The sequence below is a fragment of the Cnephaeus nilssonii genome (genome assembly GCF_951640355.1).
Source record: "Cnephaeus nilssonii genome assembly, chromosome: 15".
Lineage (NCBI taxonomy): Eukaryota > Metazoa > Chordata > Mammalia > Chiroptera > Vespertilionidae > Cnephaeus > Cnephaeus nilssonii.
Window position 1 is genome coordinate 2,829,740 of NC_137086.1, and position 26,798 is coordinate 2,856,537.

General features: G+C 58.6%; 1 protein-coding gene across 1 annotated transcript in view; it reads left to right on the top strand.

The window, feature by feature from the left end:
• GREB1 (growth regulating estrogen receptor binding 1) overlaps positions 1-23,883 on the top strand; it is an 89,055-nt gene extending 65,172 nt beyond the window's left edge. Inside the window, exons 20-33 of the mRNA XM_079792903.1 lie at positions 377-576; positions 2,231-2,320; positions 3,319-3,902; positions 5,604-5,706; positions 6,265-6,423; positions 8,372-8,514; positions 10,815-10,976; positions 13,082-13,286; positions 14,158-14,332; positions 15,909-16,127; positions 17,329-17,464; positions 18,897-19,097; positions 20,595-20,733; positions 22,109-23,883. Of these exons, the coding sequence (XP_079649029.1) occupies positions 377-576; positions 2,231-2,320; positions 3,319-3,902; positions 5,604-5,706; positions 6,265-6,423; positions 8,372-8,514; positions 10,815-10,976; positions 13,082-13,286; positions 14,158-14,332; positions 15,909-16,127; positions 17,329-17,464; positions 18,897-19,097; positions 20,595-20,733; positions 22,109-22,272 (2,680 nt within the window). The 3' untranslated portion in view covers positions 22,273-23,883. The remainder of the gene's footprint in view (positions 1-376; positions 577-2,230; positions 2,321-3,318; positions 3,903-5,603; positions 5,707-6,264; positions 6,424-8,371; positions 8,515-10,814; positions 10,977-13,081; positions 13,287-14,157; positions 14,333-15,908; positions 16,128-17,328; positions 17,465-18,896; positions 19,098-20,594; positions 20,734-22,108) is intronic.
• The last annotated feature ends 2,915 nt before the right edge of the window (positions 23,884-26,798 follow it).

Sequence of the window (26,798 nt, forward strand, 5' to 3'; positions counted from 1 at the left end):
CACAACTCGGGCATTTGCCCTCGACCAGAATTGAACGCGGGACCCTTCAGTCCGCGTTCCGGCCAATGCTCTATCCACTGAACCACACCAGCCAGGGCCAGGTTGGCTTTTAAAGACGTACTTCACACCCACAGGGCAGGGCAGGGGGTCATGCTCGGGGCCTTGCACATCTTTGCTTATGGAACAGCCGTAGGAGCTGCAGCCCGGGCCACTACACAGCAGGTGCCTCGGACACTTGCAGCCGCACCGTCGTGGCGGCGAAGGCTCGCAGGAATGCCGTGCTTTTCCGGGTGCTCCCGTGCTGGCCCCGTGCGCCGAATCCCTCCGAGGCGCCTGCCTGCAGAGGCCCTGCATGGACCCCTCGTGTTGCCCCCAGGTCTCTGAGGTACTGTGACCTGCGCCTCATCAACTCCTCCTGCTTGGTGCGCACGGCGCTGGAGCAGGAGCTGGGCCTGGCCGCGTACTTCGTGAGCAGCGAGGGGCCCCTGGAGAAGGGGCCGCGGGGCGAGGGCTTGGAGAGCGACGCGGAGAAGCCGAGCAGCACCGACAACGAGGATGAGGAGCTGGTGACGGAAGGTCGGCCCCTGCGTCTGCCCTGGGGGGCGGCCTGCGCTGGTCTAGACAGCTGCCCCCATTCCTCGTGGCCCTGGGCCCGTCCGCTGGCCAGCAGCCCTGGGGGAGCTACCTAGAGAAGGAAGTGAATTCAGCTTCTCTCCCCCCCCACACTTTTTGGTGTTGTAAGGAAATAGAAGTCCAAATAGGTTCTTCCTAGCTCTAGAATTTTTTTTTTAAGAAGTTCACACCCTGGCCGGTTTGGCTCAGTGGATAGAGCATCAGCCTGTGGACCGAAGGGTCCCGGGTTCGATTCTGGTCAAGGGCACATGCCTGGGTCGCATGCTTGATCCCCATTAGGGGGTGTGCAGGAGGCGGCTGATCCATGATTCTCTCCCATCGATGATGTTTCTATCTCCCTCTCTCTCCCTCCCTCTCTGAAATCAATAAAAATATATTTTTTAAAAAGTTCACTATTTCAGAGAGAAAGGGAGAGGGAGAGAGAGATAGAAACATTAGTGATGAGAGAGAATCATGGATTGGCTGCCTCCTGCACGCCCCACACTAGGGATCGAGTCTGTAACCCGGGCATGTGTCCTGACTGGGAATCGAAACGTGACCTCCTGGTTCATAGGTCGATGCTCAGCCACTGAGCCACACTGGCCTGCCCTAGCCCTAGCTCTAGAATTGTTAGAGTGGGAAGAAGAATTGAGGTGTCTTAGGGTTCACGTTCCCGCTCTGTCTGAATTGCTGCCTGGGATAAGGTTGACTCGCTTATTTCCTCTGTGGGCCGACCTGACAGCACGTTCCGTGACTGAGACTCACGAACACGGGCCAGTGTCCTGGGCAGACGTGAACACCTGACCCCAGCATTGCAGAGGACACGGTCAGAGCAGGGCATTCGGCTGCACCCACAGGGTCGCGAGAACAAGCACAGAGCTGTTCCTAAGAAATGCAGAGCGCTGGCGGGTGTGGTGTCGGGGAGGGACGGTGTGGGGTCGGAGACCGGGCCTCCTCGTCCTCCTCCACCTGCGACCTGCGTGACCTTGGACAGGGCCTGTGGCCTGTCCTGGCCTCCGCGTGCTCATCGGTACGATGGGCGTGGAGAGAGCCGCCCGGCAGCAGGCCTCCCTGTGCGGTGGCAGACTCTCACGCAGGAGCGTGACCCTCCACTGCGGTGCCTCGACCTCCCTGCGATGCGTCCCTGGCACCCCCCCACGCCCAGCGTCAGTTCCCCTGCGCCCTCCTCTCCACCTCCAGCCCACGCGCCACACCCAGCCTTCGGGGCTCCCCGGCTGTGCTCTGCCCTGGTCCCCCGAGGCCACACAGGCGCTTTCCCGGCTGCTCAGAGTTCCTTCTCCTCTGCTTTCCCTGGAGACCCTGCTGGCCCTGCAGGACTCCCTTCCTCTCCCCTCCTGCTCCTGCCTCTGTCCTGCGTGGGAGCCTGGCCGGGGCTCCCAGCCCCTCTCCCTGCCCGTCTACGCCCTCCTGTAGCTGCCCGCCCTGCCCCTCCCGCCCTCTCCTCGCGGTCAGAGGCGGCGGGGAAGGTGGTGGGCGGACGGGGGATGGGGACGTGGGTGGGGAGAGAGGGGAGGGGTGATGGACTGTGTAAAGCGCTGGGGGGCCGTGTGGGACGACGACGACGACAGGCGTGTTCGGTGTGTGTGTTTGGTCACAGGCTCCGCCGCGGAGAAGAGGAGCCCCGTGAAGAGGGAGCGGTCCGGCTCCCGGGACTCGGCCTCCTCCGGCCGCTCCTCCAAGGCGTCCGGTAAGTCCCGGCGGGAGAGCCCGCCGCTGGGCGGTTTGGAGGTTTCAGACGTGGACGGAGAGAGCCTGGATCTTCCCTGGAACTGGGAAGGGGAAGACTTGGAAGAACCGGGCTTTCTGGGCGGGGCCTGGGCTGGGAGGAGGTGGGCAGGTCGAGGCTCCGTGGCTCCGTGGCTCCTTGCCCGGACGCTGTGGCCTGTCCCCAGCGAGGGGCCCCTGTGGGTGGTGGCAGAGGGCCCGCCCTCGGGCTCCAGGTTTGGATAATCGGGAGAGAGGAGCGAGGTGGAGTCCGGAGTGCAGGGAGGGAGACGCCGGCTGGCCCGGGGCTTCTCAGACCGAGGGGGCCAGGTGCACATGGGCCGAGGGAGGGGAGTGTGGATAAAACCCCCAAAGTCTCTGCCCTCAGGGTCGTCTTGAGTCTCTGTGAGCAGGCGGGACCCACACACGGTAGCACAAGCATTTACCGAGAGCCTGCTGATGCCTGAATCTGGGCATTAAAGATAGGTTATATGTAGGTGCTCCGAAGAATCCACAGTTCCTGTCAGCCATGCTGTGTTTTTTAGAGAGAGAGGGAGAGGGGGGAAAAGAGAGAGAGAGAGAGAGAGAGAGAGAGAGCCTGCTGAGTCCCGTGCGACTTGCTGCCACTCCAGCTGGGAGCAGCCGTGCGGGGCCTGGGCCTGGGTTGAGCGCTGAGGGTGAGGGCTTTGCGGCTGGACCGGGCGAGGCAGGGGGTGGAAAGGCCTCTGAGATGGGGGGTGCCTGGGGGCTGCGGGCCAGCTCCTACCCTGCGGGGACCCCAGCTGTCTCCCTGCAGACCTTGGGTTTGTCGAGGACAGAAGGCTTCTGTCTAACCAGAGGCGGAGTCTCGTTGACAAAAATTCCCCGTGATTGTCAAGTGGAGGGAGTGAGTGCGGCAGCCACAGGCGGCTGGTGGGTGTGGTGCCGGCCGGTCTCGGGGAGGGTCATTCCCGGGTGGCCGACGGGGTCATCTCTCCCCAGGCTCGGCGCTCGGTGGCGAGACCGCGGCTCCGCCCGGGGGGCCCCCTCAGGGGGAGCAGACCCGATCCCCGCAGCCCTGCGGCCCTTCCGAGGACACACAGAGGCTCCGGGCCAGCCAGGGGCCGGCCTCGGCCCTCAGCAGGCACAGCCCCGGGCCAGCCCCCCAGCCCGACGCCGGCCGCCAGACCAGCCAGAGGAGCGTCCAGGTGGCGGTCCCCTCGCCGCGCCGGCTCCCCGCCGCGGGGGCGTCCTCCTCGCCCGCGGGGCCGGCCTCCCCGTGCTCCCTGGCCAAGGCCCGCCGGCAGCCGCCCGTCGTCTTCCTGCCCAAGCTGGTGTACGACATGGTCACGTCCACCGACAGCAGCGGCCTGCCCAAGGCCGCCTCGCTCCTGCCCGCGCCCTCGGTCGTGTGGGCCAGCTCCTTCCGGCCGCTGCTCAGCAAGACCATGACGTCCACGGAGCAGTCGCTGTACTACCGGCAGTGGACGGTGCCGCGGCCCAGCCACATGGACTACGGCAACCGCGCCGAGGGCTGCGTGGACGGCTTCCACCCGCGCAGGCTGCTGCTCAGCGGGCCCCCGCAGGTGAGGGCACCCCCCGCGGCCTGGACTCGGGGGTGGGGGCGGGGTCTGTGCTCAGGCCCAGCGGCAGCGTAGGGCTGACGGCATCCTCTTATGCACATCTTGCCATTCTCATGGCGGATGCTTTTGTGATGGCCCCACGGGGGCAGTGGACGGGGGGCAGGGCCCGACGACTTCCGTCCTCTCACCTCCGTTTCCTCCAAAGCCGTGGTCGGCAAACCGCAGCTCGCAAGCCACATGCAGCTCTTTGGCCCCTTGAGTGTGGCTCTTCCACAAAATACCACGGCCTGGGCGAGTCTATGTTGAAGAAGTGGCGTTAGAAGAAGTTTAAGTTTAAAAAATTTGGCTCTCAAAAGAAATGTCAATCGTTGTCCTGTTGCTATTTGGCTCTGTTGACTAGTGAGTTTGCCGATCACTGCCCTACAGGATGCGGGGGCGGGGGGGGGGGGGGCGGACGGGTTCTCGGGGTGCCTCTCGGGCCTTCAGACTGCGGTTCGGCATTTCCCACGTCCCTTCCCTGGGCCCTGTGGCCTGTCAGTGGGATCTGTGCGCTCTCACACGGGAGGATGTGGGGGACACGGAACCGGGAGGCAGGAGGTTGTCAGGGTCCCCGCCTTGTAGGGGACCCGACAGGCGCCCGTTTAACCAGCTGTGACCTACACAAACCCACGGCCAGTCGTGCACTCGCCCGGCGCTCGCCTGAGGGGCAGGGACTCCGTGACGCGACAAGGAGGAGCAGGAAGGAGAGGAGACTCACTTGCTTTCTCTTCCCGGGCTCAGGGGAGATGCGGACTTGGCTAGGTCTCGTGGGACGGATTCTGTTTTCTTGCCATCGACGTATCGTAGCGTTTGCAGTTGTGCAAGACGGAAGAAACGATGTTTTATATTGGCAGTTCCTTTTCTCCGAAGCAACCTTTCTTTCTTTCTTTTTAAATATATTTTATTGAGTTTTTACAGAGAGGAAGGGAGAGGGATAGAGAGTTAGAAACATCGATGAGAGAGAAACATCGACCAGCTGCCTCCTGCACACGCCCCACTGGGGATGTGCCCGCAACCAAGGTACATGCCCTTGACCGGAATCAAACCTGGGACCTTTCAGTCCGAAGGCCGACGCTCTATCCACTGAGCCAAACGGGCTAGGGTGCAACCTTTCTTCAGCTTAGGCCCAAGTCCTATTTCTAGCGGCTTAAAAAATGCCGCCGTTAAAACTGGAGACACCTTTGCCATGGTTTATACGCAGGCAGGCCTCTGCTGGGGAGTCCACCTGCCCCCCCGCCCCCGCCCACCTGCCCCCTTCGTTAGCCCCATTGCCCCTCGACGGTCTCTGCACCCGCCCGGCTCGCGCTTTGGTTAGGCGAGATCTTTAAAAGGGGGAGGCGCCTCCTCGGCCGGTGTGGCTCAGTGGATAGAGCGTTGGCCTATGATTGAAGGGTCCGGGGTTCGATTCCGGTCAAGGGCACGTACCTCGGTTGCAGGCTCCTTCCCGGCCCGGACCCTGGTTGGGACGCGTGCCGGAGGCAGCCAGTCAATGTGTTTCTCTCACATTGATGTTTCTGTCTTTCCCTCTCTCTCAAAATCAATGGGAAAATATCCTCAGGATTTAAAAAAAGTTATAAAAGAGGGAGGTGCCATGAGGCGTGGCGGGTGCCCCTGGCGCGGAGACGGGGTGCACTGACTGGGGCGCCAACCCCCTCGTGCCCGCAGATCGGGAAGACGGGCGCTTACCTGCAGTTCCTCAGCATCCTGTCCCGGATGCTCATCCGGCTGACGGAGGTGGACGTGTACGACGAGGAGGAGATCAACGTCGGTGAGTTCCAGCCTCGCGCAGTCACGGGCGGGACGCTCCGGTCCTCCGTGGGTCCGGGCGGGGCTGGGGGGCCTGGGATGCGGATGGGACGCAGGCGGGCGAGTGGGGCCTTCAGCAGCTTCCGTTCCTACGGGCTCTGACTCCTGGTGTCCGGCTGGCTCTTCCCCGCGGCTCTTTGCTCTCCGGTGGCGGGAAGCTGACGAGTGGCCGTTAGGGATCCGATTGCCTGTGGTCCTAGCACGTGCCGTCGAGGATCCCTCGGCCTTAGGAGAGGGGTCCCCCGGGTCCTCACGCAGCACTTCTGGGTGCTCTCGCCCGTGCCTCCGTGTGGGGGGGAGCTCGGAACCACGAAAGCCCGTGCAGCCGGGTCTCCTCTCCCGCCTCTGGGTTTCCCACGGTCCCCGCAGGGTGGACCGTTGTTCCCGTGAAAACCCTCCGTGTTTCCGTTGCGTTTCTGCCGCCGCCTTTCTTGGGGAGACCGGGAACGAAGCCGGGGCTTGAAGCCGCTCTCTGTCCCCGTTTTGTCACGTGTCCCCCGGGTCTCTCCCGACCCCCTAGACCTCCGAGAGGAAGCCGAGTGGCGCTACCTCCAGCGCAGCGACCCCTGGCCGGACCTGGAGCTCTTCCGGAAGCTGCCTTTCGACTACACGGTCCACGACCCCAAGTACGAAGACGCCAGCCTCATCTGCTCTCACCACCAGAGCGCCAGGGGCGAAGGTCAGGCTCCGCGCGGCTCCCAGGGCCGTGGGAGTGGCCTCTGAACGGGAGGAGCCGCACGCGTGAGGGATGCGCTCAGTCGCCTGGGGGCCCTGAGCGGATCGGCGCTCAGTCGCCTGGGGGCCCTGAGCGGATCGGCGGCACCTCCCGGGCAGGCAGGCCTCTTAGGGGACCAGGGAGGACGGCGGACTGCTCAGCGAGCGGTGGGAACGCTGAGGACACGGGCTGGGCTGTGTCCCGGTCGGGATGTCCCAAAGCTCTTGGTTAAGAGCGGATAAAAGACGTGTATCTTTTTGTGGTTGATCCTCACCTGAGGATATTTTTCCATTAGTTTTAGAGAGAATGGAAGGGAGGGGGAGAGACAGAAACATCGATGTGAGAGAGACACATCGATGGGTTGTCTCCCGTAGGCGCCCTGACCAGGGCCGGGCATCGCGCCTGCAACCGAGGTATGTGCCCTTGCCCGGAATCGAACCCCGGACCCTTCAGTCTGTAGGCCGATGCTCCATCCACTGAGCCAAACTGGCCAGGGCGACACGTATCTTTGTGAATTGGGATTGTGGTGACAAAATGCTCGTCTTCCCTCTGCTCCCTCGGTCTCTTGTTCTCCCCGTCCTGCTGCGGGGACCTCTCCGTCACCGTGTTGTCACCTGCGGTGGTTCAGTGTGGGGCGCGGCCACAGCGTTTGCACAGGTTCAAACCTCAGACTAATGAGAGGGCACAGTCCTCTCGTGGCAAAGTCACGTGCAAGTCCCAGCTTGGAGGGCAGAGCCCTCCCCGCACAGTTATAGCCAACAGCTGGAGTTGTGAGCTTGAACCTATGGTCCGAACACGTGGCCCCACGTGCCTGAGTGATAGAGGCTGCAAGTAAACAAAGCTTGATCAGGTGCATGTAGTTGAGTAGGATGGAAACCCACGAGAATGTTGTAAACATCTTGACCACGCCCTTCCTTTGCCTTGTGGCATCTGCTGTAAAATAAAGACGCGGCTTGTAGTCCGTGGCGCTGTCGCCAGCTCTCCATCAGAGAGGCTCTCCGTCAGAGAGGACAGCGTCCCACCCAGACCCAGCTTCATTCTCTGTCTTTCCTCCATCCTTCACCGCCCCCGCTCAGGCTCACCGAACCTGGCTGAGCTGGCGCGGCGCATAAGGCGCCCTGGGGCTGAGGATGCCATGGCCGTGCCGGCTCGCCACAGTTCAGGGTCCATCAGCCGACAGTGTTAGTGGCCGGTGTGATTACAGACACTGACGGGAAAGCTGGGGGATGCGGAGTGAGAGGAGAATTGTCACCAGTGGCCATCGGACGAGAATGTTCTCTCCGTGGTTCTCAGGGAGGCCACTCAGTCCCTGGGGCCCTCATGTCCCTGGGGGCCCTCATGTCCCTGGGGGCCCACACTCTCAGTCCCTGGGGGCCCTCATGTCCCTGGGGGCCCACACTCTCAGTCCCTGGGGGCCCTCATGTCCCTGGGGGGCCCTCACTCTCAGTCCCTGGGGGCCCTCACTCTCAGTCCCTGGGGGCCCTCACTCAGTCCCTGGGGGCCCTCACTCTCAGTCCCTGGGGGCCCTCACTCAGTCCCTGGGGGGCCCTCACGGAGGCGTCTTCTAATGAAAGCCAGTGCTGGCCTCTCCCGCTAAGTCACTGGAAAGATGGGCGCTTCCCCGCGTTGCAGTGTCTGCGTGTTGCGCTGGCAATCAGTTGTCAGGTAGCGAGTCTTGAGTAAACGTTGACCCGACATTCACAGGCTCACGTGTAACATGACGGGTGGACAGTCTGTAGTGTGTCCCACGGAGACTGTGTCTGAGCCGCTGAGTCCCCTGGGGTCCCGGATGAGCTGGGGCCACCCTCGCCCGCCGTCTCCCATCCCACAGTGGCGTTTGGGCTCGTGTCCGTGTGAGTGGCGGGAGGGGCTCACCTGCCCGTGCGGCTCCGTGACGCTGGCTTCCCTGCAGACAGGGCGCCGCCCCGGAAGCCCGAGGACCTGTTCGTGCGGCGCCAGACGGCGCGGATGCGGCTGTCCAAGTACGCGGCCCACAACACCTACCACCACTGCGAGCAGTGCCACCAGTACATGGGCTTCCACCCCCGCTACCAGGTAGGCGGGCGCCGGGCACGCCCTGCTTCCCTGGGCTAGCGCCATCGTTTCCCTGGTTATGTTTCCATTCCGGAGGGGCGTGGAAAGTTCTGGAAGCCTTGCTTCCTGGTCTGCTGGCGTCCTCAGTGCCCATCTGTAATCTGTGAAGTGGCGCCGACCCCCCCGCAGAACAGGCATCTCCAGGTTACACGGGTTCTAGTGGCAAGGCGAGCTGGCTGCAGGGGTCCGAATCTGCCTGCGTCCTAGCAGCTTCCGCCGTTCAGGGCGGCAGACTCCCTGAGTGCGCCCCGTGTCTCCATATGCAAGACTCGGGGTGTGGGACAGAGATGCACATGAGCAGCACTGAGCAGCGGGACGCTGGCATGGAGAGCAGTGTGGTCAAACACAGAAATTATGTAAAGAGAGGAACGTGCGCGTCACGAGCACCTACTGTGTGCCAGGCAATCTGCAGGGCATTGTTATAGCTCAGTACGGCCTAACCTTTTATTTTACTTTTTTTTTTTTTTTTTTTAATTCTCAGCCGCGGCTATGTTTTTATTGGTTTTAGAGAGAGAGGAAATGGGGGGGGGGGAGAGAGAGAGAGAGAGAGAAAGAGAGAGAGAGAGAGACACTGATGAGAGAGAAATATCGATCTGTTGCCTCCCATATGCACCCCGAGTAGTGATGGGACCCACAACCTAGGTATGTGCCCTGATCAGAACCCGCAACCTTTTGGTGTGTGGGACGAGGCTCCAGTCATAACTGAGCCACCTGGCCAGGGCCTTCCCAGCCTTTCCATGTGGTGGAAAACGTCCTTTGTCCTGGACATGGGGTACATGGATAAGGCCCCTGGCCCAGGCCCTGGCTGGTCACCTGAATGGATTACACGCCACACCTGTCCATTCAAGGTGCGTAGGTTAGGAAACTGTTCTGTCTAGCTGCTGCTTCTTTCTTAAAATATATTTTTATTGATTTTAGAGAGGAAGGGAGAGGGAGAGAGAGATAGAAACATCAATGATGAGAGAGAATCATTGAGTACTGCCTCCTGCATGCCCCCTACCGGGGACCAAGCCCACAACCCAGGCATGTGCCCTTGACCAGAATCGAACCCGGGGCCCTTCAGTCCGCAGGCTGACGCTCTATCCATTGAGCCACACCGGCTAGGGCCAGCTTCTTACTTAATTCTCACTGAAACCCCTGAGGCAGTATTTCACGGTTCTATAAACCAGCGGTCACCAACCTTTCAACCTCACGGACCACCAGTGGTCCACGCACCGCCGTTGCCGACCCCGCTGTCCTAGGGAATGAGGCTCCTGTCCTGGGCGGGAGCACGGAGGGGAAGAGGGAGGTCTGTCGAGGGCCAGGCGGGCAGGGGGCGCAGGCGCTGGCTCCCTCTGCTCTTGCGCTCGCCTTGCACGGCACCCTGGGCCCGTTCCTGAAATTTCCTCAGGTGCATCCCTCCGTACTCCCTCCCAGGCCTCAATCTCTCCCTCTTCTCTGCTCCCAGAGCGCTTTGTGGTTCTAGAGGAACCACAGGAGGAGTCGAGAGCTGGTGTGCCCCGCCTGCGTCCGCCCCCTCGGCCTGTCCTTGCTGGGAGTGCACGGCGCACACTGGCGGGCAGGGCGAGGGGTCGGGGAGGCCCCTCTGTGGGTGCCGGAGCTGAGGCCCGAGGAGGCATCGCATGGCTGGGCAGAGCTGGCCTGGGAGGTCAGGCCAGAGAACCGTGGGCACAGCTGTGGCAGGAGGGGAGGGCTCTTTGGCCCAGGTGACGAGGGGAGACTAGACGTGGGGCCGGGAGTGAACCTAAGACCTCTGAGTGCCAGTTTTTACAACCCTGAGCTGGGCCTGCTTTCTGCAATCGTTAATTAAAGTACAGAGAGGCCGAGGGGTGGGCGTAGGGAGACCGGGGTGTACAGGTGTGCGCATTTCTTACTGTTTTATGGACACTCGATGACACGTGTAGTTACATAGGATGGAAAAACACGTTTGTTAGCATAGAACATGGGTCTCTAGGGTGACTGCTTAGCAGATAACCTAGCACCCGGGTCAGATCCAGAGTCCAGAGGGGTTGGCGCCGCGTCCCTGGGTGAAGCGTGACCAGAATTAGCGATGGGGTCCGGCTTCGGCCAAGTGGGCGTGGCCTCCGGCAGCAAGACCTGGGTGTCCACACCTCGTACGGTGGCACCCGGGCGTGAGCTTCTCATACTGCGGGGCAGAGGTGGCCGTGACCCGCATCGTCGCGGCCACGGCGGGCCTGGGGTCTTCGGGGAGGTTCCGCCGGACGCTGACGCCGGGCTCTGTCCTCTCCCCCGCACCCCAGCTCTATGAGTCCACCCTGCACGCCTTTGCCTTCTCTTACTCCATGCTAGGAGAGGAGATCCAGCTGCACTTCATCATCCCCAAGTCCAAGGAGCACCACTTCGTCTTCAGCCAGCCTGGAGGCCAGCTGGAGAGCATGCGGCTGCCCCTCGTCACCGACAAGGTACCGGCCTCGGCCCGGGGGGTCCGATCGGTGTGGCTGCCGGGGGCCGCGGAGCGGGAGACCCAGAGACCGTAGGTGCCCGATGAGCCCAGGGCAGGTGGGGCCTGGTGGAGGGACCCGAGCGGTCACTGGCCTTGGAGGAGGAGGCTGGGAACGCCAGGACTTCGGGGTCCCCCAGAGTCAAGTTGGAGCCTTGCTCTGCCGTTGTCGAGGTCTCTGAGCCTCCGCTTCCCCATCCATTCACCCAGGCCCGTGGTCGGCAAACTCATGAGTCCACAGAGCCAAATGTCAACAGGACAACGATTGAAATTTCTTTGGAGAGCCAAATTTTTTAAACGTAAACTTCTTCTAACGCCACTTCTTCAAATTAGACTCGCCCAGGCCGTGGTATTTTGTGGAAGAACCACACTCAAGGGGCCAAAGAGCCGCATGTGGCTTGCAAGCCGCGGTTTGCCAGCCACTGACCCAGGCAACCGTAACTCTTGCAAAAGCTTGTGGTGAGCGTTAAGGCGTCACGGACGTAAGGCGCCGGCCCGGCTGGAAGAGGTGCTGAGCAGGCGGTCGTGGCGCCCACTCTGTCCTTCAGTGCTCTCCGCGAGGGCGCACCCAGCCAGGCCAGGTGGTAGGAGTGCAGGGCCCCCCATTACCAACTCCAACAGTTACTGACTCATGGCCAGTCCCGTGTCGCCATCTGTCCTTCTCTTCCGCCTTCCTGTGTTATCTGGAAGCCAAGCGCAGACATCGCCTCCTTGCACCCTTACTCCTTCAGTGAATGTCTCTGAAGGCTGCGTTGCCTCTTGTGACGCGATGGCTCTTACCCTTCATCTCTGGGACCGCCCTCCTGGAGACGCTCCTCCAGGGGTGATTGGCCAGTTCCAGCTGTCAATCTCAGCAGCCCTGCTGCCCTTTCACCGCCCGGTCACCGAGAGCGGGGTGTGGATGCCGAGGGCCGGACCCGGGGCTGAACCCAGCCTTCCGACCCTCGTAGCAAGCACTGAAAGCATCTGTAAAGCCCAAGAGGCCTTCATTGCGTGGAGCCTCCCGCCCCGTGGGCTGGGGTCGGGCGTGCAGTGGGCAAGGATTTATTTACACCCGTTTCCACCGACTTCCGTCCGTGGAGAATGTTCTAGACCTGAGAGAATGTTCTAGAACTGACAGAGTTCCCTGAGCACAGCCATGAGCACAGCCGTGAGCACCGCGCCGTCACAGCTCATGGCGGTGCTGAGAGGACTTCCGCGGGAGCAGAGCTCCTGGCAGGGAAAGGCGGAGACCCCTGGTTCTCTGTAGCAGGATGCGCAGCCGAGGGTGTAACCAGCCAGGCGGTGTGGGCAGGTGATGGGGACTGAGGTCACACAGGAACAGCCTCGGCTCCAAGCACCAGATGCGATGCCCCAGGGAAAGGGGAAGGAATGGAGGCAGCTGACGGATGCCAGTTAGTTTGGGCAGCCTAACCGATTCCAAACCACGTTTACTCACTAGTACCTGTGAGCCCATGGGCTGGGAATCTGGGCTCCGTGCGGGTTCCGCTGGGCTGAGCTCAATCGTGTGTCTACATTGGCTCCCAGGAGGGCCGGGGCTGGCCGGCTGGCTAGGGTGGCCTTGGTGGGCCGCCCTCTGCTCCATGTGGTCTCTGCCCCTGCAGCAGGCTGGCCCTGGCTTGTTCCTGGGAGGGTCAGAGAGAGGGCGGAATGTGCCCGCCTTTGCAGCCAGGCTCACAGCTGGTGCCCCATCACTTAAAAAATTTTATTTTTTTTATTGATTTTAGAGAAAAAGGGAGAGGGAGAGAGAGAGAGAAACACCAATGATGAGAGAGAACCATTGATCGGCTTCCTCCTGCACGCCCCCTACTGGTGACTGAGCCCACAACCTAGGCCTGTGCCCTGACTGGGAATGGAACCGTGACCTCCTGGTTCAAAGGTTGACGCTCAACCACTGAGCCACACCAACGGGGCTGGTGCACCATCGTTTTTACTGCGCTTTATCCGTAAAAGCAAGTCCCAGGGCTGAGCTGGATTCAAGGAGGACGGGATGGACGTTTCAAAGGGAGGGGAATGACTGTGACCCCGTTTAGAAACACGTTCCCTCCTCCTGCTTCTACGCCCCAGAGTCACGAGTGCATAAAAAGCCCGACCTTCACCCCGACCACCGGCCGCCACGAGCACGGACTCTTCAACCTGTACCACGCCATGGATGGCGCCAGCCACTTGCACGTGCTGGTCGTCAAGGAGTACGAGATGCCCGTTTATAAGAAGTACTGGCCCAACCACATCATGCTGGTGCTGCCGAGCATCTTCAACAGCGCTGGCGTGGGTAGGCTCCTCTCGCGCCCCCCTCGGTGGCGTCCCGGGAACTGAGACCCGAGAGAATGTTCTAGAACTGACAGAGTTCAGCATTTTTCACCAAGCCTGTTGGCTTAAAAAAATGAATAACAACATGTATATATATGTATGTATATATATATGTGTGTGTGTGTATATATATATGTGTGTGTGTATATATATGTGTGTGTGTGTGTGTGTATATGTATATATATATATATATATATATATATATATATATATATAGATATATAGATATATAGATTGATTGACTTCAGAGAGGTGGAGAGAGGGAGAGAGAGAAACATCATTGATGAGAGAGGATCATTGATCGGCTGAAGGGTGCTGAGGGCCTGGGGCGGGGGTGGGGGTGGGCTGGATGGGGTCGATGGGGGATAAAAGGGGACATATTTAATACTTTCAGCAATAAAGACTTAAAAAGTGAAAGAGCCCTAGCTGGTGTGGCTCAGTGGATAAAGTGTAGGCCTGCGGACTGAAGGGTCCCAGGTTCGATTCTGCTCAAGGGCACATGCCCAGATTTTGGGCTCATCAACAATTTTCTCTCATCATTGATGTTTCTATCTCTCTCTTTTCTTTCCTCTCTGAAATAAAAATATACTAAAAAGTAAATAAATACAAAAATAAAATTAAAGTAAAAAAAAGAAAAGCAAGGATAAACAGACAGATGTATGTGCAAAAATCAACAGCTAAGAGGGAGTGGACGAGGGATGCGGGCGAGGACCGTGGGGACTGGCTGGCTGGTCTGGGGGTGGGGCCTAGGTGAGCAGCGCTCCCTCTGCCCAGGCCTGTGCTGGGTGGGTGTCCGGCGGGACCGGGGGTCAGCGGTGGCTTTGCCGTTGCAGGCGCCGCCCACTTCCTGATCAAGGAGCTGTCCTACCACAACCTGGAGTTGGAGCGGAACCGGCAGGAGGAGCTGGGGATCAAGCCACAGGACATCTGGCCCTTCATCGTGATTTCCGACGACTCCTGCGTCATGTGGAACGTGGTGGACGTGGACGGCGGCGGGGAGAGAAGCAGGTGAGACAGATGCGCGCTCTCCAGCGGGGATCCCCCCTTCACCCCGCGAGGACCCGGAGGGTACTCCGGTCAGAGAGCCTGGCGTGTAGGGGGCAGAGACCTGGACACAGCCGACTCCCGTTCTAAGCTTTACTTTGAGTTCAGAAAGTTTGTAAAAAACGTCATTGACGTATAATACACACAGGAAACCACACCATATATATTCAATATAAAACGTGTACAGAAAGGAAAATATACATGTGCAGACATTTTCACAAGCTGAACACGTGCATTGAACCAGCTCCCCTGTGAGCAAGGGGACCCTCTCCGGCCCCAGAACCCCTCCGGGGGTCTCCCCGGCCCCCCTCCCTCCCCCAGCCTAACTCCTCACGCCCGTAGTATTTTTAAAAACATATTTTTATTGATTTCAGAGAGGAAGAGAGGGGGAGAGGGAGATAGAAACATCCACAATGAGAGAGAATCATTGATTGGCTGCCTCCTACACCTCCTCTCCCCCCCCCCCCCCCACACACACACACACTGGGGATCGAGCCCACAACCCGGGCACGTGCCCTGTCCAGAATTGAACCCGGGACCATCCGCAGGCCGACGCTCTGTCCACTGAGCCAAACCGGCTAGAGCCCTTCTGATGATTTTTGGCCAACGTTGGGTCACTTCGCCTCCTTCGTGTGACATCCTAATGTAACGCCTTCAATCACTGTTTCCTGGAACAGCCGTCGCCAACCGGAGGCCCGTGGACCACTGGTGGTCCGTGAGGTCCGAAGGGCTGGCGGCCGCTGTTCTGGAAGAAATGTTCTCTGTGTGACGGGACGGCATGGAACCTAGGAGAATGGTGATGTGCTTTGCTTTCAACATTCTCGCCATAGCTCTCCCACGGGCGGGAGCTGGGCCGGGGGCCGGGATGGGGAGAGCCGAGCGTTCCTTCTGCCCTCCTGGGTTTCACTCGGATGCCTCGATTCACGTCCTCAGACCCAGCGGGGCCCTTAGGGAGTTCAGGGTAAGCCCCGCAGGTGGCGAGTAGAAAGCTGAGGCGCAGAGAGTTGGGCAACTTGCCTGGGCCCTCGTGGGCATGACTGTCGTCCCTGACTCAGCCCTGGAGCCACCCCCGGGCATCGGCGCCTCTCGCTGCCCTCACAGGCCTCGGACACCCTCTGGGGGTGGGAGGTGGACAGGCTGCCTCCTCCCCACTCTCTCATGCAACCACCGTGGAACCTGCTCTTTCCCACCATCGTCCCTTCAGACCTGCAAACCGGGAGGCGGGGTGGTTCGCAGGATGGGGAGCGTGTGGGCTTGGGAGACGCTGTTCAAATCCAGGCTCTGTGGCGTGACCCCGTGTCTGTCGCTCGGAGCCTCCTTGTCCTCATCTGTGAAATGGGCGGGGCTTGCTGGGAGGATGGGAGATGAGGAAGGTGGTGCTTAGCCTGGCGCCGGCCCTCCGCGCGGCCCTGGTGGGTTCCGCCTGCGCCAGCCCCTCCCGGGGTGTCGGCAGCGGGAGAGGACGTCCTGGCGGCCCGTCCAGAGGGCCTTGCCCGTGTGTGCCCGTCAGCGCCGGGACGTCCCTCTCCCTCCCGAGCAGGGAGTTCTCCTTGTCGGAAAGGAACGTCTCTCTGAAGCACATCATGCAGCACATCGAGGCGGCCCCCAACATCACCCACTACGCCCTCATCGGCATGCGCAAGTGGTCCAGCAAGGCCGGCGGCCGCGCCGTGCGCGAGCCCTTCTCCCGCTGCCACGTCCACGACTTCATCGTCCTGAACGTGGACCTGACCCAGAACGTGCAGTACAACCAGAACCGGTGAGCGCCTGCCCGGCTGCTGCCCAGCTCCACCCACAGGCCCCGGCCCTCCTCTCTCCTCTCTCCCCCCCCCCTCCCTCCCCCCTTCCTCCTCCTCCTCTCCCTCCTGGAGGGGCAGCCGAGGCCTCCCGCCCATAGCACCAGCCCGGCCCTGCTGTCAGCTTTATGTATTTTTATGGATTTCAGAGAGGAAGGGAGAGGGAGGGAGAGAGAGAGAGAAACATCAATGAGCCCCACACTGGGGATCCAGCCTGCACCCCGGGCGTGTGCCCTGACCAGGAATCAAACTGGGACCACCTGGTTCCTAGGTTGATGCTCTTTCTTTCTTTCTTTCTTTCTTTCTTTCTTTCTTTCTTTCTTTCTTTCTTTCTTTCTTTCTTTCTTTCTTTTCTTTCCTCCCTCCCTCCCTCCCTCCCTCCCTTCCCTTTCCCTGTCCTGTTCTTTTTTCTTTTTCTTTCCTTCCTTTTTCTTTTTTTCTCTCCTTTCCCTTCCTGCCTTCCTGCCTGTCTCCCGCCCTCCCGTTGTGTAATTCTGTGGCGGGAGACTTGCACACGCCGTTCAGCTTCCTCCGTGGATTCCCACGGCGCTTACTTAGGGACTCGCCATGTGCTGTGTGTCCTTCCTCGTGCCGTCTGGCTTCCTCAGACACAGCGCTCAGGAGCCTTGGCACCGAAGGAAGCGTGGTGTCCTTTCCTTACGTGGCTTCCACGTGTCCCGCCACAGAGGCGCTCAGCGGAGCCCGGTCGCCCAGTCACCGCGTCGAATGTCCCTGGGCCAGGCGGGGGGCACACCCTGAGGCGCCGTGTAGGAGGGGTTTGGGGCCAGACGCCCTGCTAGGGGTCTCGGTTCTGCCACTTGCCGTCTTTGCATGAGCCTCATTTTCCTCAGCTGAAGACGTGGCTCTTTTTTTTTTAATTTTTGGTTGGGGGAGGTTTGTTCTTTTCAACAAACAGACGGAAGGGTTTGCCAGGTGCTCACGGCGGGCCCTCTGTAGTGTACGCCGGAGGGACACCCGCCGCTCCTGCACCCACACGTCGCAGCTGGCGGGTCCCTGTTTGTTGGCCTCTGCCCTCCGGGAGGAGGGTCTGTAGGGAGGGCTGAGCCTGCCCCCCCTGTCGCCCCGGTAGCAGGCACACGTGCCACGGCCCGGGGACGTGAGGGCCCCCCAGTGCGACCTGCCCCCTCCCCTGGCTCCGAGCAGGTTCCTGTGTGACGACGTGGACTTCAACCTGCGGGTGCACAGCGCCGGCCTCCTGCTGTGCCGCTTCAACCGCTTCAGCGTCATGAAGAAGCAGATCGCGGTGGGCGGGCACCGGTCCTTCCACATCACCGCCAAGGTGCGTGGCCGGGGGCGTGGGCGTGGCCGGGGGCCGGACGCTTTGGAAACCAATTTTTCCTTTCATTCCCTCAGGAGCATCCTTTAACTACTAGGTGTTTTATCTTTATTCCTCTTCTGAGCGCAGTCTTATTTCCCTCTTTAGGTTTAAAGGTGCATTGATTATACACCGAGTGGCCAGATGATGATGATCTCTGAACGCATAATAATCTGGCCACTCAGTGTATATCCTATATAATAAAAGGCTAATATGCAAATTGTCCCCTCGAGCAGGAGTTCGACCAGCAGGCAGGCCGGCCAACCGCCCATGTCCCCTCCCCCTGGCCAGGCTGGCCGGACCCCACCCATGCACGAATTCATGGGCCTCTAATACACACACACACACTCACACTCTCTCTCTCTCTCTCTCTCTCTCTCTCTCTCTCTCTCTCTCTCTCTCTCTCTGAGTGGCCAGATTACTATGGGTTCAGAGATCATAATAATCTGACCACTCAGTGTAGAGAGGAAAGCTAGTTGTGCTTTTTAACATTTCCTCAGAATGAAATACTCGTTTTCATGGTTGACTCATTCAGTGTTGGCTGGTTGGGAGCAGGTCACCTCATGCCAAGAGGGATGTTAAGTAAATGTGGGGTGAAGTGCCCATGTGATGAGCACCCCGGGGTGACGCCTGTGTCATGGGGAGACCTCACCTCGCCGGGGGTGGGGTTTGCATCTGTGTGTGTGTCCCTGGGGAGGGGACGTTAAGGCGGAGACCTGGAGGAGGAGTAAGCGGTGTGTCCCGGCTCAGGGAGGGCCCGGGTGACCAGGCGGAGGGGGAGGAGCAAGGAGGTCGGCGCGGAGGAAGCACCAAGGCCAGAGGGGATCGTGGCGGAGACGAGCTGGAGACGTGGGCAGGGCCTTCCTGCCACGGAAACCTCCAGACTCCCCTGTAGGGGCAGTGACAGCTCATCCACAGGTTTTCTTCCTGTCCCCGGCCTCTCGGGCAGGGAGGACCTGCTGGCGAGGGAGGAAGACGTGGTGGGCTCGACGGGCAGTCGGGAGGAAGGGCAGTGGGGGTGGGTGGGACCTGGGGGTCTGGGAAGGCTGGCCGTGCCCCGAGGTTTGATCCCTGGATTTGGAAAAACGTCCCCAAGGCCCATTGATTCTCTGTACTTTTTCCTCGACCAGACGGCCAGCGTCCTACGTGGCAAGGTCCAGGTCGACGGTTTTTACTGATCGCATCGGTCGGTTGTCACCTGCCCCCCTTGGGTGAAACCTGCTGTTTATTAACAGAGAACTTGATTGTCCAAGTCGGTGGGCGCTCAGCTCACAGCACTGCCGTGGGGCCCCTCTTCGTGGCGGGGCCGCCGCCCGGGTCCCCCCAGCCTGGCCGCCTCCGGAGGGCCTTCTCTGCCGGGCGGCCCGGGGTGCTGACGCCCCTCCTCCGCACGCAGGTGTCTGACAGCCCCGTGGCCGTCGTGCCCGCGCAGTACATCTGCGCGCCCGACAGCAAGCACCCGGCGCTGGCGGCCCCCGCGCAGCTCCTGCTGGAGCGGTTCCTGCAGCACCACAGCCACCGCTTCTTCCCGCTGTCCCTGCGGAACCACGGCCACCCCGTGCTGCTGGTCGACTGCTACCTGAACCTGGGGTCCCAGGTAACCCTCAGCGCGCCGCGGCCCCGTCCACCCGGGAAGCGCCTCCGACAAGAGGCGCCAGGACCGGGGGCTCGGGATGCACTCAGCTCCTGCGTCTCGGGAGTACCCCCTGCACAGCTGGTGAAACAGGCTGAGAGGGTGTTTTTGTTTCATAACCAAGTAAAAGCTTATCTTGTTAGAATCAGGAGGCCAAAACCGGTTTGGCTCAGTGGGTAGAGCGTCGGCATGCGGACTGAAAGGTCCCAGGTTCGATTCCGGTCAAGGGCATGTACCTTGGTTGCGGGCACATCCCCAGTAGGAGGTGTGCAGGAGGCAGCTGATCGATGTTTCTCTCTCTCATCGATGTTTCTAACTCTCTATCCCTCTCCCTTCCTCTCTGTAAAAAATCAATAAAATATATTAAAAAAAATCAGGAGTGTCCATTCCCCATGGGCAGCCTGACCAGTCCCATCGCAGTGACCGTCTGAGAACAGGGATTGCGCAGCACAGGGGCCTCTGTACCAGGTTCCAGCGTCAGGAACCTTCCATCGGTTTCGCGAGCGGGTTGTCTCGCCAGCCGGCCCCTCCCATCTTCCAGGCGCTCTGCACCCAGGATTTGCAGCTGAAGGAATTGGTCCCGTCGAGTCCTTTTCTCTCTTGTGCTAAGTTTCAGGTCCTCCAGTGCTCACCCGCGTTTTACACGGCAGGTGCAGCCGTTTCAAATCACGTCAGTCCGTCTCAGATCTGGTACACGTGTGTTCATGTATCCCCAGGAGAGCATGTGAATGGTTTGCCCCAATATAATACACTAGGAATCAAACCCAACGCTGATGCCAAAACATTTCTTTAAAAAAAATATATATATATATATATATATATATATTATTATTATTATTATCATTATTATTATTATTATTATTTTCAGAGAGGAAAGGAGACAGAGAGATAGAAACATTAGTGATGAGAGCGAATCATTGATCAGCTGTCTCCTGCATGCTCTCTACTGGGTATCAAACCCACAACCCGGGCCTGGGCCCTGACCGGGAATCCAGCCATGACCTCCTGGTTGATGCTCAACCACTGGGCCGTACTGGCTGCGTGCCAAAACATTTCCGATTCTCCGATTAGTTAATGCATAGATCAGTGATGGGCAACCTTTTGAGCTTGGTGTGTCAAAGTTCGCCAAAAAACTGAGCATAACTCGGGTAGTGTGTCACTTTGAGGAAAAAACATTATTTCGGAAATGTTTCATCCTCAGGAGCAGCAAATGTTTCATCCTCGGCATGCGGCCGTGCTGACACGCGTGTCATAGGTTCGCCATCACTGGCATAGATAAACCCGGATAAATCTCTGGGAATTGAGTTTTAGGCTGTCGATTTGGAAATAATACAAACAATATGGTTTCTGGTCCCCCAAAACCTTGAGCTTGGCTGAGCGGTTGGCATGTTAGCTGCGAAGCCGTGGCGTGGCGTGGCTGAGCCGGTCACGGAGAGCGGTGTCCCCTCGGCTGTTTTCCAGATCTCCGTGTGCTACGTGAGCTCCAGGCCCCACTCCCTGAACGTCAGCTGCTCCGACTCCACCTTCAGCGGGCTCCTGCTCTACCTCTGCGACTCCTTCGTGGGGGCCGGCTTCCTGAAAAAGTTCCATTTCCTGAAAGGTCAGTTCCCACCCTCCGCTGACCCGGGCCCTGACCTCAGTGCTTGTCACCTGCTGCCTCTGAGGAGGTGGCTCCTGGTCGTAGTCCTCCTTCCCCAGCGGGTGCACGGAGGCTCAGAGAGGGACCGAAACCGCCAGGAACATCCAGGAAGGTGGGGGCGGGGTTCCGGGGCGCGCTCTCCCTGCCCCTGCCTATTTGGGTGGAGATGAGATGCATCCTTTTTTTTTAGGCAAAAGGCAGAGATGTTTCTTTTCAGTGTATATTCTTTTTTAAAAATATGCATTTTTATTGACTTCAGAGAGGAAGGGAGAGGGAGAGAGAGAGAGAAACATCAATGATGAGAGAGAATCATGGATCGGCTGCTTCCTGCACACCCCACACTGGGGATCAAGCCCACAACCCGGGCCTGTGCCCTGACTGGGAATGGAACCGTGACCTCCTGGTTCATAGGGCGATGCTCAACCACGGAGCCACATGGCCAGGCTCAGTGCAGCTCCCTAACACCCGCCCCAGGTCCCCACAGATGTCCCTTCCTCTGGGAAGGCGAGTTGCTCCTCCTCGTCTTGGATTACGGGTGCTTCTGGACTTTTACGCGAATCTTTCTCCTGCTGCAGTCGGTTTCTTGCGAGAGTATTCGGAGCGGCAGCCATTCATTCCGAGTGACTTTAAGACGACACCCAGCCCAGCGGAGGGCCCTGACCGATGTGCTTTTCCTCGGTTGCCCTTCACGCTGACCTTGTCCAGCAGGTGTTCCCTGAGCCCCGCCCAGGCTGAGCCCTGGGTAGCGAGGGGCTTACAGCCATCTCTGCCCTTGGTGGTCTCTGCCCTGGGGGAACAGTTTGTCTAAGGGAGGGCAGGCCATTTAGGAGGGAGGTAGGAGGTAGACAGGTAGGTGGTAGAGGGACAGCCAGAGCTATGGAATGAGTGGGCGTGAGTGATGTCTTGATGGTGCTCGGATTGGAGAGGAGGGAAAACTCACCTGGTGGGCAGGTGGGGGCAGGTGGGGACAGGTGGGGACAGGTGGGAGCTGGTCGCCTCGAGTGGGAGAAGAAGGTGGTGTTGGGGCTTGTAGGGCTGCAGCGGAGAGAGCTTGGTTTGCATCCGACCAGTCCCTCTCCTTCTCTCTTCCCCTCTTTGCCACTGTTTCCTCCGCCTCCATGTTATCTCACCAGCCGATCGCCTCCCGTGTCTGTCTGGCTGAGATTGGGAAGCATTCCCAAAGAAGCGAGGCCCTGGCACATCTGCCCCCCCCCCGCCCCCCCTTCCAAGCGCAGCCTCTTTCTTTCTGCGAGCCGGCAGGGTCCAGGCGGTAGGTGTCCGCGGGATAAACTCGCCCCTTGTCTTCACACGCCTCCCTCTGCCGTTGTCCGTGCAGGGGCGACCTTGTGCGTGATCTGTCAGGACCGGAACTCCCTGCGCCAGACCGTGGTCCGCCTGGAGCTGGAAGACGAGTGGCAGTTCCGCCTGCGCGACGAGTTCCAGACGGCCAACGCCAAGGAGGACCGGCCGCTGTTCTTTCTGACCGGACGGCACATCTGAGGGGGACGCCGCAGGGTTTCTGGGAAGAGGGGAGCCTTCGGAACCTCATGCTGTTGAGGCGAAAGGAAGAATTAGAGCCACGGGGTGTTTGAACAGAAACGCGCCCCAGACACTGTCTGGCAAGTCCCTCGTGGCGCGCCCAACGCCCAGGCATGATGGAGACCCACGAGAGGGACAGGCATCTGTGGGTGGCGAGCGTCGACCACGCACACCCGCCCTCCCGGGCCCGGGCCAGCGGCATCGCCCTGGGCCACGTCCAAGTCCATCTCACGAAGAACAAAGTTTCGCCTCCTGTCGTGCCATCCATATGCTTCCAGGGACGAACCTGACTTTTCTCTTAGTTCCAAATCGCTCGGATTATCTCACAGAGGTGCCAGTGTTCCAGACGATGGGGATGATGCGAGTCGCGTAGGTTTCCTCACCGTCTACTACAAAGCAATATTTTAAAAAAGAACGCTTTCGCCGTAAAGGCTGGAGGCAAGAAAAAACAAACAAAACAGTGGGTCACTGGATAAGAATTGTGTCCTTGCCTAGAAGTTTGCTTTTTAAAAAGCCCAAAGGTATCAACTTGAATCAAGTAAAACAAATGGTTTTACTTCAGAGCAAATACGAGTCTATTCAGATAGTATAGGGTAGACACCCTACCTCTTAGAAAGGGCGAAAGGGAGGAGAAACTCTTCTCTTGAAAAGATTGCAGGAAGGAAACCGGGATACAGAGGTGGGCTGACCTTAAGACACAGGATCTGCCTTACAAAGGAAAGAGGACAAATGGTTTACTTGAAACAAACAGTAAAAACAACCAAAGGGATACATACTCAGCTTGGTAAGAACTAGACTTCTGACCACAATTTTTTAAAGCTCAGTTTTTAGTTCCTAAACAGCTTGACTTTTCTCACGAATGCTGGGTCGCTGACCCGAGAGGCAGGGGGACAGACAGATGACAGTAGGGATGTTCCATGATATACTTTCACTTACCTGCCAGAATGTTTTTTAAAAAAATACTTTGATTTTTAGAGAGAGAGGCAGGGAGTGGGTGAGAGAGAAACATCGATGTGAGAGCAGGGATCGAGCCTGCAACCTGGGCCTGTGCCCTGACCGGGAATTGAACCGGCAACCTTTCGCTGCATGGGATGGTGCCCAACCAGCTGGGCCCCGCAGGCCAGGGCCAGATGCTTTTACACCAGCGTCGTGGAGCCCTGCCTCCAGGCCGGGCGTTGGGCCACCGGGATGATCTTGATGGGTCCTTCCCACAGCCGGTGTGGGTGGGTGGAATGACTCTCCCATCTGAAAGATGAGAAGGTTGAGGTGTGGAGAGTGCACAGCGCTGGAGAGGAGCGCGAGTCCCCCTGCGGGTCCCCCGAGTCCGTCTTCCCCGCACCACCCTGCCCTTGGAGCGGCCTGTCGCCGTAGGAGACGCATGACGATGCTGAAAAGCCGATCCTAGAAGGCGTTGTCATATGCCCGTCTTAGGCTTTTTTATAAGCACTCTCCTGGATAACGGTGCAAGAAGACGCTGTTTTACAAGATGATGCCAAAGAATGAATACCAGCCCTTTCTCCCCTAGGAAATGAAAAGCCCACGAGTATAAGAGACTTAGAACAACGTTTATGAAACCACCCCCTTGTACATGTCATTATTCCTATTTTGGAATAAAAACATACCTTCTTTAGTTACGTTTGTCTTTTGTACATAGGCAACGTTGTGCTGTTCTCCCCATTTTATTAAAAAAAAAACCACACAAACCACCCCAAACGAATATCCTTGTTGGTTCCAGTCTTGCAGATAAAACGTACGCGTTTGTTCCTTTGGGGGGTATGGACATCCTTTTGCGAGGAAGCTGTGGGGCCAGTGCTTTCCAGGGCTGCCTGCTTCATAACCGAACAGCATGACGGAAAAGAGTTTTGGAAAGGAAATAAGACTGACCCCACGCAGGTGGGGCAGAGTAACATGAGGAAGAGTCACTGAGAGAGAAGGCAAACAGGTGGACATGGAGGGGGCCGTGGCTGAACACGTATGAAGGAGCGTGCCACGCAGGACGGTGGCTTTCGGGGTGCTCTGAGCTCCCCTGTGGCTAAAGCTGAGAGGGGACCCGGAGCTTCTGTTAGGAGGTTCATGGGAAATACAGGAGTCCATTCCTCCCGGCTCTTCCTGCCACACTCCCCGCACTCCACCGGCTGAGGCAGAGCGTGGCCAGAGGTGTGTCTAGACTAGAGATAACTCAGGGTGGGGAGGAGACAGCTGTTTTCCATGACAAGCTTTGTATTTAATATTTTTTGACTATAAAATCTATATCTTTACAGGCTCCCCAGGTAATTCCTTTTTTTTTTTTTTTAAATCCTTACCCAAGGATATTTTTTCATTGATTTTTAGGGAGAGTGGAAGAGAGAGGGAAGAAAGAGAGAAACATCGTTGTGAGAGAAACACATCGATTGGTTGCCTCCTGCTGCTCCCCGACCAGGGCCCAGGCCAGGGAGGAGCCTGCCCTTGACCCAAATTGAACGCTGGGCCCTTCAGGCCGATGCTCTATCCACTGAGCCAAACCGGCTAGGGCTCCCCAGGTCATTCTTACACCCAGTAACGTTTGGCCACCACTCCCGCAAGAGTGGGAAGAGCACAGACTTGGAGTTCATTTTAAATTCTGGACTTCTGATGACACTTCACCTCGCCTGGAAAACGGAGGCCCAATTTTCTGGGTGGCCTGAGGATTAGAGGTGAAAACATAGGCGGTCTGCTCCCTTCTCCCCCTAATCTGGATGGAAACCTGGACCATGGCGGGAGTCACTAGCACGGGGTGCAAGCAGGAGGCAGGCTCTGGCATCCCATCCACAGCCTTCAGCTCCTGCTTCTGCCCCACACTGACAGCCATCGGTGGGGCCAGGCCAGGCCAAGCAAGGCGCCTGGAGAAGGACAGCAGGGGGCAGGTCCTGTCTGACATCAGCAGGTGGCTGGCACGCAGGGGCTGGCACAAGGCCAGGCAGCGCTTAGTGCTCGTGCCAGCCACGCATGGCATAGGTGCACACCATGAAGTTGTAGGTGCAGCAGCCCAGGTCTCCAGAGACTCAGGGGTAGTGTAACCACATGAGGTTGTAGTTCCATGGGCACGCTGACCATCACCATCATCATCACCATCACCATCATCATCATCATTATCACCATCATCATCATCTCCCATTATCACCATCATTGCCATCATCACTATCATTACCATCACCATCGCCATCATCAGTGCCATCACCATCATCATCGTCGCCATCACTATCATTGCCATCATATTATCACCACCATTATCATCACCATCGCCATCACTATCATCATCATTGTCGCCATCATCACCATCACTATCATAGCCATCATCATCACCATCACCATCATCATCACCATCACCATCATCACTATCATTGCCATCATCATCATCAGCAGCAGCAGCAGCAGTGTAGAGAGAGCAGGGCCGAGCATGAGGTAGCTCAGCTGCCACGGCTTCAGCACCACGCGTGTGGACAGCGCATTGCTCCCAGCCTAGAGCCAAGATGAGCAAATGGAGCTTGGTGCCCAGAGGGCGTGCCCACATCAGCTGGAAGTCCAGGTTCATCGATGGGCTGGGCTGGGCTGGGGTTGGGCCCCCCTCGGGCTGCTGGTCTCCATCCCCCTGCCTCAGCCTACGCTCCCTTCTTCTCAGGGTCTGGAGACCCGGGAGCTCCCCGAGGGTGCCCCGAGCAAACGCAAGCTCACACAGATGTTTGCAGCAGATTTGTTTACAATTGCCAAAACCTGAAGGCAGCCAAGATGTCCTTCGGCAGGTGGATGGATAAATGCACTGTGGTCCTTCCACGCAATGGATGGTGGTTCGGCGCCGAAAAGAAATGAGCTGTTGAGCCATGAAAAGACATGGAGCTGGGGCAGGTGGCGAGGTGAGCACAGGATTTCAGGGCAGTGAAGCTACTCTGTAAGGTACTCCAGTGATGGATCTATGTCATTAGACAGTTGTCAAAACCATAGAATGGCCCGGCCACGTGGCTCAGTGGTTGAGCATCTACCTATGAACCAGGAGGTCACGGTTCGATTCCCGGTCAGGGCACATGCCCGGGTTGCGGGCTTGATCTCCCATAGGGGGCGTGCAGGAGGCAGCCGATCCATGATTCTCTCTCATCTTTGATGTTTCTATATCTCTCTCTCTCTCCCTCTCCCTTCCTCTCTGAAATCAATAAAAATGTATTTTTTAGAAGGCCATTGAGTGAACAGCACGAGGAGCGAGTCCTAGTGTAGACTACGGGCTTGGGGTGATAACGACGTGTCAATGTCAGTTCGTCGGTTGTAACAAACGGGCCACTCTGGTTGGGATGTTGATGGTGGGGAAGGTTGTCTAGGTGTGGGAACAGGGACATAGGGGAACTCTCAGCTCAATTTTTCTGTGAACCTAAACCGCTCCAAAAAAGCCACTAGTAAAAAACACACAAAACATTTCGTTTACTAATTGAAAAAGAACCTGATGTGACTTTTCCCCATGCTGTGTCCTCCCCACGGCGTGA